The sequence below is a fragment of the Poecilia reticulata genome, chromosome 3 (genome assembly GCF_904066995.2).
Source record: "Poecilia reticulata chromosome 3, P_reticulata-male-v2, whole genome shotgun sequence".
NCBI classification, from domain to species: Eukaryota; Metazoa; Chordata; class Actinopteri; order Cyprinodontiformes; family Poeciliidae; genus Poecilia; species Poecilia reticulata.
The window spans coordinates 35,123,812-35,146,637 of NC_088832.1; the positions used below are offsets into that span (position 1 = coordinate 35,123,812).

General features: G+C 43.6%; 1 protein-coding gene across 6 annotated transcripts in view; it reads left to right on the forward strand.

Annotated features, from left to right (window-relative positions):
* LOC103463007 (SH3 and multiple ankyrin repeat domains protein 2) overlaps nt 1-22,826 on the forward strand; it is a 189,521-nt gene that overhangs the window by 144,159 nt on the left and 22,536 nt on the right. For 5 of the 6 annotated variants that reach the window (XM_081605588.1, XM_081605589.1, XM_081605585.1 and 2 more), the window contains 4 exons: nt 3,396-3,520; nt 18,685-18,820; nt 19,979-20,059; nt 21,418-21,441. In XM_081605588.1, coding sequence (XP_081461714.1) covers nt 3,396-3,520; nt 18,685-18,820; nt 19,979-20,059; nt 21,418-21,441 — 366 coding nt within the window. The remainder of the gene's footprint in view (nt 1-3,395; nt 3,521-18,684; nt 18,821-19,978; nt 20,060-21,417; nt 21,442-22,826) is intronic. The other variant, XM_081605587.1, reaches the window with a different exon arrangement.

The following is a 22,826-nucleotide window of genomic DNA, read 5'->3' on the forward strand; positions in this document are numbered from 1 at the left end:
GGATGTGTTGACATGTGTGTCAGAGGCGGCTGGATGTTTCTGACCCCCCAGAGCTGCGTGACGTGAAACTCCTCTGGACTCTGACATCATTTACACCTGACCTGCACGCATCTGCATGTCGGCCTGTTTTACGGCATTAAATAAAAAACGTCATAAGCCTCAGTTTGTGTCCGTAAATAACTTTACAGCGCCGTGAATGTGACCCGCAGAGTTCATCTGTATGCGTGGCTGTGCGGTCAGGGTTGCACTTTAAACAATTTCATCTGAAAGAGTTGGAACTTCCAAGGTTAACGATTAGCTTTTAAAAGCTAATCTCGGGCAATTTTACGGCTGGAAGCCGTGATGAATCGATTGTTGAAATAATCGTAATCGGTTCATCATTAACCGGAGCACACAGACTCCAGAAAGGCCATTTACTGAAAGACCAACACAATAAAAGCAGTACTGAAGACAAAGCTGTGCAAAAATATGATCATTTTGTCTTTAAATCTGTTCTACACAGAGATCCTAAAGTTTCAGTTTTAGCTTCAGGTTCTGTAAATAAAAACTCCCGTTAAGCACATTTTTAGTAGATTGTTATGTTGATCCGCAGCTCATGTTTTATTTTACCTGCAGATGCTACAAATGATAAAACTTTCACTAAAGGAGTGCTGTTATGTTTATTTTTTTTATCTTAAAATAATTTATTTGTATGTTTTAAATTTATTTCTAATATTCTGTACAAAGACTTGAGTGAGTAACTGAAAAATATGCAGAATATTCCACTTTAATCCGATTAATTGATAGAGTGATTGATTGATTGTTAGCTGTAATGGATGTTCCTACATCTACATTCAGACCTGAGTAAAGTTCTGACCCGATGCTCGTTCATCTTTAGAGCATTTCATCATCTTCCGGTAAAATCAGTCTTGGAACAATTGGAGCACAAGATGCATGCGATGCTGCAGCAGCATCATCATCATCATCAGCATCGCATGCTTGGCTGTCACGTTTCAGCTGCTGTGCTTTCAAACTGCTGGTCAGTCGGATATTTACTCGTTAAACTGACTTTCTCTGTCTTTTATGCTTGATCAACATGCTGAGGTGGTGAATCACTGTGAAGATATTAGCTAACTACTTTTCAGTTTCACTGTTTTGTGAAGCTGCGCAGCATTACGGGGCGTAGATCTGCCGCTTCAGAGCAACCAAACTAGGAATGCACCATGTTATCGGCACCGGTTGATGTTAGGAACTTGTATCTGTGTCAGTCCGCTAATTAAAACTGAGCCGTATTAACAGCATATTTTTATGTTGGTAAAAATAAAGATTTTTCAGTAAAAATTGACATTTTTACGTTGAAAGGGGATGTGGTCGTGTGGTATTTGTTTGGTCATGTGACCATGTGATTGGTGGGTTTTTGACTAAAGTAAGGAAGCAATGTCATCGTCTGGTCGGTTGGGAGATATAGACAATATATCGGATATCGATATCGGCCCAGATTTTCAGATGGGTGGGTTCCTAAACCAGAACCGCCGTCCATGTGGCGCTGAAGCAAAACTCCATGACATCAGCACAGAGGAGGACTGCTGGCATGCAGCTCCTCTGGACACGTTTGACACGTCCCTGTCCTCCGTCCCCGTCCTCTCAGCCCCCTCCCAGCTCCTCAGTGCTTGTTGTGATACGAGAGGCACATCCAGGCGGGTTGAGGCTCCAGCAGGCTGTGAGAGGGGCTCTAAAAATAGCTGGTTGGAGCTGCTGCTGCTGCTGCTGCTGCTGCTGCTGCTGCTGCTGCTGCTGCTGCTGCTGCTGCTGCTGCTGCTGCTGCGTCGGTTTCTACGACGATTCTCGCCGTGTCATAATCCACGTTGCGTTCCACTACCGTGCGGCGCCGTTCGATTGGTCGCCGCCGCCTCTTCGATTCTGTCGAGAGGTTGTGTTTTTGTTGTGGATGTTTCTGTGTTTTAGCAGATAAAGAGGGATTTGCTCAGTAAAACCAGAGGAATGTTCCAGACCGTGTGACACACACTGACTCCCACCCTGGAGCCGCGGAGCCGGCCGCTTACTGGGCCGCGGCCGAACACACAGACATGCCCTGATGCTGGAGCTGTCACATAGGCTCACATCCTCTTCCTCGCTCTGCATTACTACTCTCCTCTCTCTCTGTTTCTCTCGCTCTCCCTCTCTCTCCAACACACACACACGCAGAAACATCACAACTGTGTTAAGAAGCTCCCTTGAGATCTTGGGATGCGCTCGCAGTGTGTGTCTCCCAGTAAGACGGTGAGTTATAGGAAGTGTCACTTGTCACCACTGGTTTCTCCCAGCCGCAGGATTCTGTAACCTCCCCGAGAGCGGGCGAGCGAAGGGGGGAGAGGGAGGGCTGGGTCGGGGCCGGTTCCATCCAGCAGGATGGATGGTGTTACTGTACTCACATCAGGGCTACTGGCCTCTTTCCTCTTCTTGAAGCGACAGGATTGAGAGTTTAGCTGAGTTCTGGTTTGGAGTTTGATGAAGCTGAGACGGATGTCCAGAGATGTTGGACGTTGGGCGTCCAGATGTCCAGAATCGAGTCGATTACAAAGCCACGGCTGGTCGGCTTGAGTTGTACCGAAATCAGACCGACAGTTTCACCTGGTGCTTAACAGTTCTTCAGTTTGTAAATTCTCTGGTTTTATTCCAACATAGACGGCTGATAACAAGCTTTTTTTATTTTCATTTTATTGCTTTACTTCATTAACTCAGTAATAAATATGAATAGTTCATGTAACATGCAAAAAAAATACTGAATGAAAAACAGTTCAGCAGAACTTTGGACCAATCGAATCGCCTTTACAGAGGAGTGATGTAAAACCAGATACAGAGGATATGTTCCTGATTTGTTTAATCTGAATATCTCCATTAATGGGATGAAATAAGTCGGTGTTCCTGCGTCCTCTAGGTCCGTCCCTGCTCCGGTCTGCTTTCCCAGCTCCATCTAAAAGCTGCAGCTCTGGTAGCAGTTTTTACCAGAACCACCAGAGCTAAAAAAAATAAAAATACAAAGTTGAAACTGTTATTCATGCAGGTCCTGAATTAAATTACTGCTGAAAAGAAATCGTCATGAAATTTTGCGTAACTTGGAGGAATCCTGACAGGCCGATCCTGGAACTTAAAACCTTTAAATCAGATTTATTAGCAGAATATTTACAGCAGCAGAAAATTAGATCTAATCTGAAGTTTAATCTCTAATCTGCTGGATTTTAAATAAAACCTCAATTTATGGGAATTAAAACCTCTAATCTTATTGAAACACACTTAAACTGAGTTCAATTACCTGGTTGCCGTAGAAACAAGTGAATCTGGTCGTTTCACACATCCAGACTTCCCCATAGTTCAGGCTGACCTCTGACCTTGACCTCTGTCCCTTTGTGCTGCAGCCGACACGCCCATCGAGGAGTTCACGCCCACGCCGGCCTTCCCGGCGCTGCAGTACCTGGAGTCGGTGGATGAGGGCGGTGTGGCCTGGCAGGCGGGGCTCCGGACGGGCGACTTCCTCATCGAGGTAGGAGCTTCCACAACCGGCTTCCTGGTTACGTCTTCTGCAGGAAAACGGATGGATTTGAATCCTTCAGCTTCCTGAAGACGAACTTTGGAAGCTTCTGAACCTTTTGCTTCATTATTTGATCCGATCTGTTAAACTGGTGTCTTTGGACAGAGGAGAATAATCTGCTGGCAGGTTCTCCTGTTCAGAGGTTTAGCTAAGTTTTTTACATTGTTGTCCAAGTTTGGGTCTGTGTTGTTTTTGTAGTGTTGTTTGCAGCTGGCTGTTGGAGGCTGCAGTTAGCAAAGTTAGCATTATCAAAGTAAACATCAGTTTATTATCTGTAGACTTAGGAGAAGCTGCATCTACAACCAGCACGTTAATGAAGCTGAAAACTTTCCTAGGCTGTTCCTCTGTGGTGGGTAAACTGGTATTCAACATGGATACATTTATATGTATTTAAATAGATAAAATGAAAAACAAGGCACTCTTTAATCATGAGGATGATCCCATGAGGTCAAAGGTTGACAGATTGTTAGCTCTGTGTTTCCATCAAAGATTTTTTTAAATTCGCATTTTGAACTAATGAAAAGGTTTGATAGAAATTCAAAATAACTTCCTCAATTTCACAAAAATTGTTTTTTACTCTCACTTGAGGTTGTATTAGGCTTTTCTGAAAAAGGCTGAAGTGTAGATGGAAACATATTTGCAGAATAAATCCTGATGTATCAAACCAGAGGCACGGCGCTCAGAAAGTCCAAACCTCTGTGCAGCTCTGACGCCATTTCTCTGAGGTCCATGCTGAGTTTTCAGCTTCTGCTTCTGGTTTGTTATTCATGCGAAGCGTCAATATCTGATGAAATTACGATTCTGATTTTTGTTTTTTTTAATCACTGTCAGATGTTGCTGCTGTAAAAATCCTGAATAAAACTGAGAAATGCTGTTGGATTTGTCATTAGTCACTTTTCTGGGGGAAAGAAATGACTAGAGTGGTTGGAAACTTTGCTAAGTTGTCACCACGCTCTGCCAGTCTCTGCTGATCTTCTGACCTTATGACCTTTACGAGGGCCAATCAGCAACATGGACAATGAATGATGCTCTGGGATTGGCTGCTTTGCAAATGGTCAAGCATGTCAAGTAGCGTTCAGCTTCCTGTCTAATATTTTAGATCTGCTCTGCGAAAAATATAATTGAATACTGAACAGCAGATTGATTGATTGATTGATTGATTGATTGATTGATTGATTGATTGATGTCATGCTCCATGATGGAGTAAATCTGACTTCCTGCAACACTTTTATATTCCACCAGAAACTGAAATGGTGTTTGTTGGTTTTATTTTCCTCTGTTTTATTAATGCAAACGGTTGAAGATGTTCTGACATCTTGGTCTTAATGAGCCCAGCAGTGCAGACGCCCAACTGCTGTAAAAAGTTGAGCCAGACCTGAAAAGTGGGCTGAGGCTGCAGTGAGTGTTTGTGTTGTGCTGGACAGATGTGGCTCAGAAACGCTGAAACAAACGCTGCGCCCTCCAGTCGCCATGATTACTGTGCGGCGCTGTGTCGTGTAAGCAGCTTTGATCTCTTTGGGTTTTTATCTTGTAGTGCAGTAAGGATTTGTGTTGATTAAAATGACTTGAAGTAATCTTCAGCGCTGCAGCGTTTCTGTGTTTCCAGAATGTGCTGCTGCCGCTGAATGTGAGTCAGTAACGCAGCGCCGCAGATCGTATCACAGCTGCTACGTTAGTCCGGGAAAATCACATCGTCTATTTCGGGCTCGCTTTTTTTTTTTACACGGCTCCATAACGAGTGTGTGTGTGTGTGTGTGTGTGTGTGTGAGAGCAGCGGTGAACTGGAGATTGGTTTGTTTTGTGTTTCTGCTAAATGGAGCATCAAATGAGGAGAAGCAGGCTGCTTCTGCGTCTGCAGCTCATCCTCAGTCAGATTTAAACTTCCTCCAATATTTCCCTGAATTCCTCCTCCGTCATCGATTCGATCGGCTTCAGAACGAAGTGAGAACTGCTGCCATGTTGCAGGACTGACGTGCTTTCAGAAAGCTTAAGAAGACCTGACGAGGTTTGAAGCACTCACAGCTGCACGGCCTGCAGCTAGTTAGCCATGCATGGATCATATTTTACATAAACATGAAGCTAACGTCACGGCGAGCGCTGATTCTCTCAGTTTCAGCTTTAAAATGCAGCTCAGATTCATGGTCCCAAAAACACATGATGTCAGTATAAAGAAATGGAACAGGAAAAAAAGTGTTGGAGTTTTTGTGAAGATGTAATTATAGATACAGAGAATGAAGATGCTTTCATTTCTGGTCCTGAAATCTGAACACGCTAACAGGGATGTTCTGTCTTTTCCTGGAGCCGTGTTTCACATGCAGTCTCATTATTTTATTATGAGAAATTTAATGGGATTTTTTCAACCTCCAACCAGAGTAGCATCTAATTCACAAACAGCTCACAAATTTAGCAAAGTTCCTCAAAGCAAACAGGATCTCTGTGTTAAAGTTTCCACACATTTAAATGAAATATAATGAATTTATTTAGAGGAAATCAGTGTCAGCCAGAAAACATCTGATTCTGATGCGTTTTCCCTGATGGTCTGGCAGACGAGGTTTGATTTTAGACAAGAACTCCAACATCTGGTCCACCTCCAGCTGCTGTGGCTCTGTCTGTCTCAAACCAACCAAACCCTTTGAGCAACCTGAACACGACACGAAAACCTCTGAAGGCTCTGAGAGCAACTTCCTTCTTCACCAGATGGAAACAAGATGGAGGATTTTAGTGGTTGGAGGATTTCTCTTTAGGCTAAAGACCACCAGACATTTCTGCTGCTAGCGCTAGGCTAGCACATTTGTTTTGGTTGTATTTACCCAGAATGCCCTGCGCTGTAGTCCACTTCCTGCTTTTGGAGCGGTCTCTTGTCCGCTTGGCGTTCACATTCAAACCAAACGAGAGTTCACTTCAACTGAACCCAGACTGAGGTTTGGAGGGTCAGAGGTCAGAGGTCGATTCAAACCTTCACAAACGGACTGGACTTTCAAGGCAAACGGTTTGGAGTTGGCATAAATGGGACTGAAACGAGTCCAGAAAGACCGAAGTGACGAACGAAGCTGGTTTAGACAGAGGGACACGTCCGTCCCTTCAGGTGAACCTCAAAGCTGCTGATTTTATCCAGGATTCACTTCATCCCCACTGAAAGTTCTTCAGTTTGTGAACAGATCGTGGCAGGTTGTATCGTTTTCCTGTTCCACAGTGAAGCAGAACATGGAGAGTTTTATGGATCAAACCTTCTGAAAGCTAAATGTTCCAGGTCTGGTTCCTCTTTGCGTCTCAGTGGAACGGTTTGTGTAGCTATTCTGAAGACGGTTTAAATCAGAGGTCCAGCAGTAAAGCGGCTCTTCCTGCTGTAAATAAACCGTACGTTTGCTCTTCGCTCCCCTGCTGCGACACTAAAATGCTGAAAAGCACAAACAGAAGCTGAAAGCTGAGCTGCTGCGGCTCCGGGCCGAGCCAACGTGAAAGTGGGCGCTGTCCCGGTCCGTGGAGGTCAGGGCGAAGCGGAGATGCCGTTTCTGCTCCACCATGTCAGACCCGATGAGCGTCATCCTCTTCCAGTCCGGCAGCAGGCGAGCAGCGGGGACGGATCTCTGACAGGTGAAGGCTGCTCCTCACGTGTTCGCCACATGTGCAGCTCTTCTGACTGGAACGGTCTGAAAGTCGACAGATTTGAACTGATTTCTGCTCCATCGCCTCACAAATACAAAGACAGAAATTCAGAAATGATCATTTATGTGAGCAGAGTTTAAAGTTCAACAGAGAAATGTGACGTCCTGAGATGTAGCAGCCCAATGCCTGATTCAGGGCTGAGCGTCTTCAGAGCCTTAATGCAGCAGGCAGATCAGTGAACCTCGTGATTAAACTGCTCGTTCCTATCAGCCGGGTTTCTGCAGAACCGGCTTTACGTCTTCACAGCTTTAGGCTCTGAGTCAGCGACTGCTGAGGGTCATGATGGACGGGTGAAACATTCTCAGGCCTTAACATTTACAGGGATGTTTGCAGCATGAGAAGGACTGGAGGTGTTGAAGCCAAAAGGTCAGACGGCAGTTTGTCTTTTCAGTTGTTTCTGTTTAATGTCACTTAGGTTTATCAAATGATTTCTTCTTGCTAAATTCTCAAATAATATGAACTTTTCCAAGTGTTTCAGAAGTTGTCAATATTTAAAAATGCAGACAGAGGCAGAAAGTTCAAACAGACAAAACAGTTCAGCCTTCCTGTTATCCGCTGAAAGTCTCGCTCTCTCAGGAGCTTCTCTTTAAATAGTCTCCTGCTGCTGCTTTAGAATATATGCAATTCTGAAAATATTGGTGGCTTTGCCACATTAATACATTACACTGACCTGCAAGAAATGTGATTTTATTATTTTATTTGGTTTCTGGTCTTTGGAAACGTTTGAATCTCCTTCCTGTAAAACTTCCTGGCATTGCTTCAGTAAACATCAAACTCTGAGGTGAAGAGATATTGGTGATAAATGTGTCACTATAGTGACTAAACTGCAGATTAATTATTGATTCTTTATCTTAAATGCTGATACGTTTGTGTGAATGCTGCAAACGCCAGCTGGTCTGCTCCAACCTGAACACATGAAATGTTTGCAGAATGCATCCTCTGGTCTTTAAAATGTGCACTGAAGTCACGCTAGCGGTACAGAACATGCATGGATCTGCTCCCTGCACACGCGTGCAGCTTCAGCTGCTTGTTTCTGTGAGTGCCTTCGCTCTGGAGGTAGATGGAGTGGAGCACTTACTGGCTTATATAACGCACAACTTTGGCCAAGAGAGGGAAGTGCGACCTGGGTACCATGCAGATGCATCTGCCTACCCATGCCTCCAGGTGTGTGTGTGTGCGTGTGTGTGTGTGTGTGCGTGTGTGTGTGTGTGTGTGTGTGTGCGTGTGTGTGCGTGTGTGTGTGTGTTCTCCAGCATCTCCCTGAGGACTCCCTGCACACCCCTGACTGTCAGTTGTGCAGTGAAGTAGCACAAGCTGCCCTCACAGGGAGGCTTTCCTCTTAGCCGACTGCATCTCTGAAGTCTGAATCGTCACAACTCGACGTTTCCGTTCAAACTTTACATCCGGATGTTTCTGCTGAAGTTTAAGGTTTTCATAACAAGGCCTGGTTGTAATTCACAAATACAAATTACAGTCTCAGTACTTCTGTTTATCCATGTAGAGCCAAAGATGATTCTTCCTCTATTGTATTCTGAGTTTATTCACATTGCAGTAAAACTTTCTGGCTCAAATGTGTCAAATTTGGCCTCTAGACTCCAGAGGGACACATCCATACACGTTAATATTATTTTATAGGTCAAATTAAAGCAGGTTTTATGTTTGCCGTTAAATTTTATCGAATTCACACAAAATCAACAGATCCCGCCTTTTTTGTCATAATTCATAATTTTAAGTTCATTGCAAATTTTCTACATTGGTCAAAAACATCGGGTTTAATTGACTGCTAACTCCCACCTGCAGGTGGCAGTATTTCATACTCAGATACATTGCTCTACCTAGTTCACGATAGATCAGTGGTTCTTAACCTGGGTTCGATCGAACCCCAGGGGTTCGGTGGAGCCTCTGCCGCGGAGGTAAAGACTCACTTGTGTAAAGTCGTGATGACGCCCCGCTTTGCCATCACTTGCTGCAGAGGATCACGTTACATTGCTTAGCCAATCAGAGGATCACGTTACATTGCTTAGCCAATCAGAGGATCACGTTGCATTGCTTAGCCAATCAGAGGATCACGTTACATTGCTTAGCCAATCAGAGGATCACGTTGCATTGCTTAGCCAATCAGAGGATCACGTTACATTGCTTAGCCAATCAGAGGATCACGTTACATTGCTTAGCCAATCAGAGGATCACGTTACATTGCTTAGCCAATCAGAGGATCACGTTGCATTGCTTAGCCAATCAGAGGATCACGTTACATTGCTTAGCCAATCAGAGGATCACGTTACATTGCTTAGCCAATCAGAGCTGCGGAGGAGCCCTGATTGAAGGAGCTTCACTCTCAGCAGGGATTTGAACTTGTGTCTTTATTTACTTCAGCAAAGCTCACAGTTTTTACCAAATCCTGTAGCTTTCCGTGAACTTCTAAATCTGCTCCTTAGTCGCATCTTTTCGGGGTTGCTACTGCCTCTAGTGGCGTGGGGGTGATAACACAGCTAATATAATTACATTACTAAATCAGAATACCGCAAAGTCTTTATTATTTATTATACATTTTTCATTCTCTTTAGCATGTAGAGCTAATTAAATGATCTAAAGACCTTAAAGTGGTTCCAGTTTCTCTCGATGGCCAACCTGTTGAAACTGTGGCACATTTTAAACACCTTGGGTCGTTCCTGGACAGTCAGATCAACTTTGCTGAAAACACTGACTATATTTTGAAGAACTCAGAGACTCTACCTTTAAGAAGACTTGGTGATCTTGGAGTGACCCAACAAGGCTCTAGTTGGGTCACTCATATGTCTTGGATTTGGAAATAAAATCATATTTATCACTACAGAAGGGTTCAGTGAATGGGCATATGAAACTTGTGGGTTCGGGACCTGAAACAAGGTTAAGAACAGCTGTGATAGAGTAACAAAAGTCACATTTACCGTCATACATAAGCATAAATTCTTCTAAGTTGGCATCACAAAACCAGTGATTTTTATTGCAAATAAACTCAGAAATAATGAAGAAATTCTGCTGGGACTGATCAATATGAAATATGTTCAATATTATTCATTTTCAGAAGAACTCATTAAATGCACAGCTATTTATTAATATTGTAGCTGTTTTAAGAGGGTTTATGTATACTTCATTCATTCTGCCCTTTAATAACATGTTTGATTTTGATGAAACCTAAATGAAAGTGAGTTTTCCCTTCCTGTAGCTCCACAGATCTCTGGACTTACCTCGTTATTCATGGTTCTGTCTGTTCCTGTAAACCTGAGCTGCACCGATTGTCTCTGTGTTTTAAATGACCAAACAGTTTATAAATCATGATTATCTGAAACAGGATAAAAGTGAAACTAACAGAGGAGTTTTAATCAGCTCCTCCAGGATTCCTGAATCGTTTTTATGATTTTGTTTTTCCCTGATTGAACTCGTTAAATAATCTACATACAGAAGAAAAAAGATGAGAAAAAGAAACAATCAGACGAGACGGAAACATTTAGATTTTTGAAGAACATGAAATATCTTTATTTTTGTTACATGTAGACCACAGATGATAACTTGACATGAAGTAACGCTGAGGCAGCGGTGGAGTAGAATAAGAAACGCTGCCACCTGCTGTTTGGAGTCAGTATCACTTTAACCCAACATTTTTTACCGTTTTTGTAGAAAATTAGCGACAAACACAAATTATGCGTTTGCACAAAAATGTGTAGGGATTAATTGATATTATGTAAATTTGTGTAATCACATAAAAACTGGAGGGACTGATTGGAGATGCACCAATCGATCAATCGATCGGCTGATTCCTACATGTGAAACCGATCTGATCTGAGTCAGATCTGTCTAATAATTAGTTTTATTTGTTTTCTGCATGTTTTATCAGATGTTTTAGCCTCAGTAAAACACTTTGTGTCATTTCACCAAAAGGTCGGCTTTAGTTGATGTTTTTATCTTTTCTAAAATTAATCTAACAGCAAAAGACATAAAGTCTGAAGTTAGTTTTTAAAAAAGGATATTGTGACATATCAGTGTCTACAGCAAACTTAGATGCATTTTTGGACAGAGTGAGGATTTAAATCCAACAAAAACATAATTTTAAGTTGCTCCAAATTAAAAAAAATGCATAATTTACCCCCAGAAACCAAAAGATTAATCTGTTTTAACTCAACATTTCTTCACTGTTCCAGCAGAAACACAAATATGTGACGTTTTTCTGATTCCTGAGTTTTATTCGGATCCAGAGGAAATCCTGTTGCAGCTATAATTTATCTTATTTACCTCAAACCAAAACAGGTTGATTTATTTCTTATGTTTCTTGTGTTTTGCATATTAATTCACATGCAGACTGCCTGATTTATCTCGTCGTGGTTTGGTCCAGTCTGGTGGCTCAGCTCCTTCCTGCTTCGGCTGCAGGCTGTTTGCTGCTGCTGGGATTACGGCCGCTGACCTTGACCCGGCGCCGTCCGACTGGGCGCCAGTTTGCAGTCTGTCCACTGGGTCAGAGCCCAAATCTGTTGCTCTGTTCAGCTGGTCTGAGCTTCTTTTATTGCCTCCTCATTGTTATTTAATTCATTTTTAGAGCCATAATGCTGAATATTGGATAAAAGCAGCAGACGAAGCGTTTTTGGTGCAGGTTTCTGGTTCTTTCTGATCCTGCAGCTCCACTGAAGAAGCTGTTTGCATTCATGAATTCATCAGCGCCAGACAATCAGCTGATGCTGTTAAAGTCAAACTGGCATGACTAATGAGGCGGCTAATTAATCAGTCAGCTTGGACCAGGCATGTGCATTTTAATCACGCCCGTCTCAGACTTTCGTCTTGTTTTACAAGTGACTCTCGTTTCGTCTTCAGCTGTTTTACATCCTGATGTTTGGCTCTTCACTTCGTCAGGGAAAAAACTTCTATCAGGTTTTAGTTGAACCGTTTGGTGGGATGTTTGAGTTTAGTTAATAAAACCAATAAAACATTTTCACATTAAGAGCCGAGTTTGGTTTTATATGTACAGACAGGATGGTTGGATTGATGTTCAGTTTTACCTTCATAAAGTTTGATTTGGAGCAGAACGTTCTGCAGCTTCCCGTCCTCCACCAGAGGAAAACTAAAGTAAATCCAGATCTGAGCAGAAAACGTTGGATGTTTCAGTTTTTACCAAACTCTAGTTCACTAATCTGGCTGTTTTCTGTCAAAATTACTTCTGAAAACAGAAACTTTCAAATGCATAACATATTTTTTATAAAAGTAGTGAAAAGTTAAGCATTTTCATTCAGTTTAGCAATATTTTAAATTATAACGATAATAATAATAATCTAGAGATCAAACATGAAGCTCTCAACTCTAGTTTGGTCCAACATTTTTTGGTCCAACATTTTTAAGGAATTAAAATGTTGGTTTGGGGACCAACATTTTATAAACATCCACATATAAACATCCGGTTTATATGTGGATTTTTCTTCAACCACCAGAGGGCTCTGTAGCAGGAAGTGTGTCCTGTAAACTGTGGGTGTTTGTTTTGCATGGCGCATTGCTGCCATCTGTTGGACTTTTAGGGAACTGCTGGCCTTTTATGTTATTTAATCAGTACGGCTGGTAGCGGTAGAGCAGATGAACACGTGTTTGTTATGAACGCCGCATTCCAGGTCGAGTTCTTCAGTAACAGCTTATACTTCAAAACGAGCCTTTATGTTAACATATGAGGAATTCATACGTTCAAGTTACTTTCCCTCAATGGAATATATACTAGTCAGTCCCAGTGACCGTTTCACTAACGGTTTTTGCCCCCATGTGCTTTCTGGGTAAGAATCAATCGAGAAACGGCTCATTTTTCTGAGAATGTTGGCAGAACGCACCACCCTGAGCCGCCGAGAGAAAAACCTTCCAGAAAAGTTTTTCTTATTGTTTTATTCTATTTTCTGCTCTGAACTCGGATGTTTTCACACATTTCTGAACATGAAGCAGCTTCACGTTTCTCCCCAGAGCCTTTAAACCTGAGCAGATTTAAAATCGCTGTTATTGTTTTCATGCTGCTGATGCTGAACTGCGTTAAAGTTACTTTTGGAGTTCCGCCAGGCGGCGTTCTGGGTCCTCCCTCTCTCATCTGACATTAGATACTAAACATGTTTTATCACTTTGTCTTTTTCTGCTGATCACCTGAATCCTATTAAAATGGACCTGAAGGTTTCAGACTTTCATCAGCTTTGACCTTTGACCTGTAGAGACGTTGACGTTGGGCTGAATGTTTTCCTCTGGGGAATAATAACCTTCCTCTCTACATAACGATGAACCTCAGCTGGATTTGACCTTTGACCCTTCCCAGGCTGACGGTGGCAGCAGATGCTGCTCAGAGGTCTATGCTGAGGCATTCTGGGTATTTTTGTGTCGACAGGTTCCTGCTCTGATGGGAGCGATGATGTCAGTGTGGATGGATTCGTTTTGTTTTAGTGAGTAAACAGTGAAACGTTTAGTGTCGTATTTTTGTTTCTCAGCTTTTCTTTGAGCTTCTGCTGCAGACGGTTTGTCCTTCAGGTTGTGTGATGTCATCACGTTTCCGTCTCAGTGGGCGTGATGTCACAGTTTCTGAGTTCAGAGGTCGTCCATCATCAGTTGTTCAATCGACCTCCTCTTCCAGCAGAAAGCTCCACCAGCAGGCACCTTCCCCACTAACCCACACTGGAGTCACATGCTTCTTAAAAATACCAGCGTTGTTTCCCATAAATAATTTATTTATAGGCACAAAGAGCGGCGGGCGGGCACGCAGAGCTGCAACCTCCGCGCAGGTCACTGGGAAAACACGGCACCGGAACCGGAGCTCTGGATCCGGGTCGACCCGGTTCCCAGCAGCTCATTGATAAAACCTCTGTGTCCAATTAACTCCCACGTAATAATCCCCCTCCCCCAAAAAACCCTGAAAACAGGGATGACAGGCCCAGCATCGCTCCCTCCTCCAGTGGCAGCACACTGCAACTGTTGCCTAGCAACCGGAGGATGGTGGGTCTCCGTGTGTCCACAGTGACAGTATGAGATGTAGTTTAGTGGAGGACTCTGGGTTCAGACAATATTCACCCCCAAACCCTCCTCTGGTTACACAAACACAAACTTTATGACGTTTATTCAGATTTCAGGACTGAAAATGCAAAGTGGTGCAGAAATATAAACCGGAAGGAAACCGACGCATTGTTTTTTCATATTCAGCGTCATGGAGACCAGCAGCAGGTCGATGTGGGGGAAGTTCAAGCAGAGTTAGCTCCTTAACATGTGGAGGAGCTGCAGACTGAACCGCTCAGGTGGGACAAACAGCCACAGATCTGATCCACATGGAAGGATCCATAAAACGTCCTGTTAGAAAACACACAGTGGGCCTGATCTTCTGACGGTTTGCACGTACAGAAACGGGTGCAAACTCGATAGCACGTACAAACCTGATCTATAAACGATACGTAAACAGGACTGCATCCGGAAAACGAGGAGAAACCTGGAAAATCATGAGCTGATCAAAGGAAACTGCAAAATCCTGAGAGGAGGAAATGTAAAGACTTCCCACCCGCTGTGATTTACTAAACCTGGTTCAAACTGCGGCGCTGATTTTAATCTACGTTTAGTATCTGAAAACATAACTTCATAAATATAATCAGCATCACAGTTTCTGGGTTATGCTGCCATGATGTTATCTGCAGAATGTTCCACAGATTATTCAGGCATAACGAAATGTATCCAATTAAACCACAACGAAAAGCTAAACGACTCAACCTAAATATTGTGCCACATTATTTAACAAACAAAACTGAAGATGCAAAGCATGGTGGTGGCAGCATCATGCAGTGGGTTTCAGGGAAACTGCAGAAAGTCTGAGATTGTGTGAAAGTTCAGCTTCCAGCAGGACGACCAGCCAGAGATGCTAGTCAGATTCATCAGTTAGAATGGCCTAGTCAAAGTCCAGACCTAAACCCAGCAGAGAATCTGTTTCCTTTTGTGTTGAAAACCTTCAGATCATGAAGACGACGCGCAGAGCTCAGCAGATATGAGAAATCTGTGATTCCTGGACATGAAATGGAAATAATTTGTTTAAATTTATTCTGTATTTCATGTTATTTTATTCTTGTTAAGCAAAACTTTATTCAGAATTAGAAACTGAATTATTTTCCTTCAACTAAAACGTTCGGTGACCGGAAATGACCGTTAGCTTAGCTTAGCTTCAGTGAGTCAGACTCGGTGCTTTAAAGCAGCCCAGGTGTTTCAGCAGCTGGTGGTTCTGGTTGCCTCAGTGCTGAGCTTCTGGTTTGGACCGGTACCGGTGCTGGTACCGGTACTGGTACCGGTACCGGTTCCCTCCGCCGCTGTCGGCCGGTTCTGTCTGTGGAAACTTGGACCGTTCCAGCAGAACCGGTTGTTACTGCGCTGTAAAACCAGAGTTTATGTTAAACCTGCGTGTTTCCATGGAAACGGCGTCCCGCTGCCGACCCGTACTTACGCTGCCGCCGACGGTTTCATTCATCAAGACTTTCCATCAAACCCCATCAGCAACATCTACATCCACCTCCTTATTTCATTAAATCATCTTCACTGCAAAAACACAAATCATAGAAAGTATTTTTGTAGTGAAAATAAGACGAGACATTTTTGTGTTATTACAAATTTATTACAGTTTGACTTTACTCTGGTTTTATTTGCCGTAGTAAAAACTGAATCATCCCCATGTCCTCCTGAGTCCTGCGGCAGCAGCAGGGTGTACTTAGTTTAGCAGGGTGTACTTAGTGTTCCTTTGGCGGTAAAGCAGCTCAGCGGCGCTTCCTGTCGGATTAGCAGAGATTCGCCTCCACCTTAAACTTAACGGTCAGATTATCATTGATAAATCAGATTAGAGCCAATCAGCAGGAATATTCTGGATCAGGTTACGGGAGAGGCTGAAGGCTGAGTGATGATGATGATGATGATGATGATGATGATGATGATGATGATCCTGAATCGGCTGTTCTGCTGCGCCTGACAGAACAACGCTCTTATCACACACACTCTGGCTCTCCTGTGTGTGTGTGTGTGTGTGTGTGTGTGTGTGTGTGTGTGTGTGTGTGTGTGTGTGTGTGTGTGTGTGTAGGTCTGTGCGTGTGTGTGTGTGTGTGGTCTGTGTGTGTGTGTGTGCGTGTGTGTGTGTGTGTGTGTGTGTGTGTGTGTGTGCGTGTGTGTGTGTGTGTGTGTGGTCTGTGTGTGTGTGTGTGTGTGTGTGTGTGTGTGTGTGTGTGTGTGTGTGTGTGTGTGTGTGTGTGTGTGTGTGTGTGTGTGTGTGTGTGTGTGTGTGTGTGTGTGTGTGTGTTCCTGCTCCATTGATTAAAGTGTTTATTTTTACAGGGTTTCGTCTCTTTTGCTGTTTTTTCTCAGCCTCGCTGTAAATCTCACTTTATTGATCCGTATCTGTGTTTAATGGCTGCGCTCACACACAGTCCCTACGGAAACACATCCATGCCACTAATTGACTGCATGAAACTGATAACAGACACATTGATCGGTCTCCAGGGGCGACTTCAGCTCCTCTTTTATTTCAATTATTTTCACTCAAAGAAAATATTTCAAGCATCTTAAACCACAAAATGTATTTATTATATTTAGTCTTTGAACAGACAAGATTCTGTGGAAACTGATCAACAAATAATAGAGAAGTTATTGATCCTCTGAAGATAAAACGATAAAAACTGCATCCGCCTGGTGAAACACGTTTCTGTTCCTTGTAAGTGTGTGTCAGTGTGTGTGTTTCTGTGTGTCCATCCTTCAGCATCATTGCATAATACAGTGAAACACAGAGAATTATGTAAAGCATGAGGTGAGGTGAAGACGGTCGCCTGAACGTTTTCCTCTCCTGACTGAACCTGGCCGTCGATTCTCCACCGTTTCGCTCCGGGTCGGTTTTCCTATCATCACTTCCTCGTCTGGGAGAGCAGAGGACAGGAGCAGAGTAACGTCCAGCAGAGCTCAGATTCAGTCAGTCCAGCTCTAATTCGACCAAAACGTCCAGGAGGCCAGGCCTGCTCAGATTCGGTTCCTGCTCAGATTCGGTTCCTGCTCAGTTTTGGTTCCTGCTCAGTTTTGGTTCCTGCTCAGTTTTGGTTCCTGCTCAGTTTTGGTTCCTGCTCAGTTTTGGTTCCTGCTCAGTTTTGGTTCCTGCTCAGCTTTGGTTCCTGGTCAGCTTTGATTCCTGCTCAGTTTTGGTTCCAGGTCAGTTTTGGTTCCTGTTCAGTTTTGGTTCCTGCTCAGCTTTGGTTCCTGGTCAGCTTTGATTCCTGCTCAGTTTTGGTTCCTGGTCAGTTTTGGTTCCTGGTCAGTTTTGGTTCCTGCTCAGTTTTGGTTCCTGCTCAGTTTTGGTTCCTGCTCAGTTTTGGTTCCTGCTCAGTTTTGGTTCCTGCTCAGCTTTGGTTCCTGGTCAGTTTTGATTCCTGCTCAGTTTTGGTTCCTGGTCAGTTTTGGTTCCTGTTCAGTTTTGGTTCCTGCTCAGTTTTGGTTCCTGCTCAGCTTTGGTTCCTGGTCAGTTTTGGTTCCTGGTCAGTTTTGGTTCCTGCTCAGTTTTGGTTCCTGCTCAGTTTTGGTTCCTGCTCAGATTCGGTTCCTGCTCAGACGTCAGCGCTGCTCCAACTGTCCTGATGAAGATGAGCAGATGCACATCCCACCTTCATCCTATTTGCATTTCTATGGCCAGTTTTATTAGAAGCTTCTAGATCTAAGAAGTTCAGTCTTTAAAAGTTCAGTCCTTTTAAAGTTTCCTCAGTGAGGAGTGGAAGGTGGAAACAGCAGCTGAGTTTCCTCATCAGTGAAGCTGAAGTCTGATAAGAAGCTCGGAGCGATGAGAAGCCGGGCATGATGGGAAACTGCAGCCGGCGCTGCCAGGCTGCTGCGGCGGCCTGTTAGCGTCGGTTAGCGCAGAAAACGGGGAAAGCAGCTCCGGTTCGGTCTGAATGTTTAGGTTTGTAAAATTAAACGATAAATGTTTTCCAGATTCATTAGAAAACTGCAAACTGAAAGATGAAATTAGACTTTTTGTAATTGTTCTGTCATGAAGTTACTCCAAATATTTCTGTACTAAGATCCTCCTTGTTTTGGCTTTTACTAGAATAAGGTTGTAATATAGGAAGAATTAAGTAGTAATTAATCAGAACACATTTATGAAAATAATTAAAATGAGAAATTACACATTGATGTTTATTTTACAGTTAGAATATTTCATCTGAAACCAACTGTTGATTATTCAAGTCCAAAACTTTTAATCAAGTTTTTTTCTGAAAATAAATCAATCTTTTTGTCCGGCATCGATACTCGAACCGTTGTGTTTGTGAATAAAGGACTTAGAATAGTTTGGGCTCATCTGAAGGACTGACTGACGGTAACATCCGTTTCTCTGCGGTGAAACTCCTCCCGTCATTCAGGTTTTCTCTGTCCTGCCTGCCTGCAGCGCCGTCTGACCCGTTTTGTCTCGGCAGGTGAACCAGGAGAACGTGGTGAAGGTGGGCCACAGGCAGGTGGTCAACATGATCCGCCAGGGAGGAAACCGGCTTCTGATCAAAGTGGTGACAGTGAGCCGGAATCTGGACCCCGAAGACACGGCGCGCAAAAAAGGTAGGAGCCCACTTCATCAATCCGGAAACTTCCAGGAACTTCCAGGAACTTCCAGGAACTTCCTGCAGCCTCAGATTACTGACAGCCATGTGACTGCTGCTATTAACAGTTTTTAAAGAGAAATAACCTGAAGTTTAATCACCTTAGACTTCTTTTTGTTAATCTGATTTCTTCCCTAAATGGATCAGAGTAAAATAATCCATAGAAAATGAAACTGAGCAGCCGAAGCATCTGATTTTAAGGTGACGATACTAAAAAACTTTAGCAACTGAAATACATGAACTTTTCCACATTTTACCACAAACGTAACAGTTTGACCAGGACGTCATGTCGCAGTGGTGAATTTTACCTGGAGAAGTTTAAAGTTGGTCTGCGTTCAGCCGACGTGTCGACAGTTTGGAAACCAACTTATTTCACTCCATCTTAGGCTGAAACGATTAATCATGATGGATCGATTATTGGAATAATTGACTACTAATTTAATAATGAATTAATTGTTGACTGAAGAATACGGAGTTGACATCTGTTGAAAGAGCAACACAGTCGGAGCAGTAAGGAGACAAACCTACAAAGAAACAAGCATTTAAGGTTTAAAAACATCTTCTTCGTCTGTAAATAGTTTTGTCAGATCTCCAGTTTAACTTCTCCTGGTTCAGATTCTGTAGATAAATGTTCTAAGCACATTTTTCTTTCCAGTTATGAATCAGTTGATGAGATAATAATCAGTCAGTCCGACGCTGTGCTGATGTTCAGCCAACAGAAAGGTTTCAACTTTTCAGCTGCAGATTCATCATTTGCTACTAATGATCAAATAATCACTAAAGAAATGATGTTACTGCACTTTAGGCCATAAAATGCTTATTTTTTATTTAAAATTTAGCTAAATTATGTGTTTATCTGCATCTTTTAATGCATTTTTAATGTATAAAAGAGATTTTAACTGATTAAATGAAAATCTGCCATGGGATGAAAAAATGAAAAGTGATGATTTTTTTTCATGGCGTCAATCATCAGATTATTGGCTCCATCCGTCGTCCCATGAAATCTGCATCTGCTTCTCTGTGTCTGCTAAAGAAAAGCATCCGCAGCATGATGCTGCCACCACCGTGTGGGCAGTGTCCACCGATTTAAAGGTTTCTGTTTCGGCCTCTTCCTCAGCTCCTCCGCCGCCGAAGCGAGCCCCGACCACCGCCCTGTCCATGCGCTCCAAGTCCATGACGTCAGAGCTGGAGGAACTCGGTAAGAGCCTCACGGTTTTCTGTTTGATGCTGGAAACGTGAGGGAGTGTGTCTCACAGCACCTCTGTCCTTCCTCTGCTCCTCTTCCTCACTGGTTGACCTCTGTAGTGGATAAAGGTAAGCAGCCAGCACCTGCAGCTTCCCGCCTTGCAGCGCTGAATGAGGCTTTGCTGTGGTTTTGACTTGATGGCAGAAGGAAAATGCTCGTTCCTCCCTCCTCATCTCCTGCCCGCCGTTCCCATCATGCATGGCGGTTTGACCTCTGCGCCTGTAAAGCTTGATAGCAGTGTGCCGCTGCAGCTGTTCCTGTTGTATCTCTGTGTGGTGAGGAGAAGCGCTGAGTCGGCAGACAGTCAGCGGATCGGAGACCAGAGGACGGGTCGGAGCTGAGGCCCGAGTCAGGGAGGGAAGGGTTAAACTTTTTACACATTTTGAAGGTTTTCTGGTCTGAAACTTTCCGCTGATGAGAGATGCTCTGGTCTATATTTATATTTTCATTTTTCTGTTTCCTGCCGTCACAGTTTGCTCCCGTCCATCAACAGATGGAGGCGATGAAGATGACCCGTTTATTTTGCACAGTTTTAGGAGCTAATGATCAGATATGCTGGATTACACACATGCACTGCAAAAACAAAATGTTAACAAATATTTTAGTCTAGTTTCTGGTGAAAATGTCTCAACACACTTAAGATAAAACAAAGCTAATTTACAAATAACTTTTCAGTAAGACACTGAAATGAAATGACTGGTTCCCTTATAACAGAGGTTCCCAAACTGGGGGGTGCGACCCCTAGGGGGGCACCGGGCCATTGCAGGGGGGGGGCGCGGGAAGCGGCATGGATGAATGGAAAAGAAGAAAACAAACGTCGATGAACGCTGTGTGTGCTCCCTGTTATACTGTTACATCCCCCCAGACACACATAATACAACAGGAAGACCGTACCGCCCCCCCCTCCTCGCCCCCCCTGCTCCTATGTCCTGCTGAAAAGTTATTTGTAAAATTCATACTTGGTAGGATTTCATGTTTTTTGCAGTTTCATGTTTGACCGACCCGAAGGAACAGGTGGGTCGACTGGTGGCAATTAATTACTAAAATAGTCATGAACTTCAGACTGAAGAACGAAAGGGGGGCAGGGGGGGGCGGCAGGGGGGGGCGGTAGGGGGGGTGTAAACTTGTGGTTTCTGCTGAAGGAGTTCTGGGAGGCAGGAAGGTTTTAAATTAGCAGTGGATCAGATGTGATCTCTGGTTTTCTGGACATAAACTCTGAGATCCTGCAGGAGGGAATCTGGACGAACTCGACATTAAATCGTTTGAATTTGTTTCCTGAACTGAAGATTTGTTTTTCTTCACCTCTTAAGCCACACTAAGGAAAAAGAAAGGTGGTAAGTTTCCTTTAGGCATGTTTGCTCTGGTTTTCTGTCCATCCTCCCGCCTCACCTCCCCGTCAACGACTAACAGTTTTTACCTTATTTTGGTGTTTTCTTTAATTTGACTCACTCAGAGTGAAACCACGCAGTGTGTTTTTTTGTCAACCTGCATGATTTACCAGCCGTCTGTGATTACAGCTGCTCTGAACGTCACCGTGGTTCAGATGTCGCATGATTAACTGGTAATGATGTCAAACTGAAACGTGTTGCTTGCTGAAAACCCCAGATGATCGAGAGTTTCTGCTCATGACTCAAACAACCTGCAGGAGTCAGTGTGTGTTAGTGGATGTTTGTTCAGGAGTCAGTGTGTGTTTGTGTGTGTTAGTGCAGGAGTCAGTGTGTGTTAGTGCAGGAGTCAGTGTGTGTTTGTGTGTGTTAGTGCAGGAGTCAGTGTGTGTTAGTGTGTGTTAGTGCAGGAGTCAGTGTGTGTTTGTTCAGGAGTCAGTGTATGTTAGTGTGTGTTAGTGCAGGATTCAGTGTGTGTTAGTGTGTGTTTGTGCAGGAGTCAGTGTGTGTTAGTGTGTGTTAGTGGATGTTTGTTCAGGAGTCAGTGTGTGTTTGTGCAGGAGTCGGGGTGTGTTTGTGGAGGAGTCAGTGTGTGTTTGTGCAGGAGTCAGTGTATGTTAGGGTGTGTTTGTGTGTGTTTGTGGAGGAGTCAGTGTGTGTTTGTGCAGGAGTCTGTGTGTTTGTACAAGAGTCAGTGTGTGTTTGTACAAGAGTCAGTGTGTGTTTGTACAAGAGTCAGTGTGTGTTTGTGCAAGAGTCAGTGTGTGTTTGTGCAGGAATCAGTGTGTGTTAGTGTGTGTTAGTGGATGTTTGTTCAGGAGTCAGTGTGTGTTTGTTCAGGAGTCAGTGTGTGTGTGTTTGCGTGTGTTTGTGGAGGAGTCAGTGTGTGTTTGTTCAGGAGTCAGTGTGTGTTGGGGTGTGTTTGTGCAGGAGTCAGTGTGTGTTAGTGTGTGTTTGTGCAGGAGTCAGTGTGTGTTAGTGTGTGTTTGTTCAGGAGTCTGTGTGTTAGTGTGTGTTTGTGCAGGAGTCAGTGTGTGTGTGTTTGTGCAGGAGTCAGTGTGTGTTAGTGTGTGTTTGTGCAGGAGTCAGTGTGTTTGTGTGTGTTTGTTCAGGAGTCAGTGTGTGTTAGTGTGTGTTTGTTCAGGAGTCAGTGTGTTAGTGTGTGTTTGTTCAGGAGTCAGTGTGTTAGTGTGTGTTTGTGCAGGAGTCAGTGTGTGTTTGTGTGTGTTTGTGCAGGAGTCAGTGTGTGTGTGTTAGTGTGTGTTTGTGCAGGAGTCAGTGTGTGTTAGTGTGTGTTTGTGCAGGAGTCAGTGTGTTAGTGTGTGTTTGTGCAG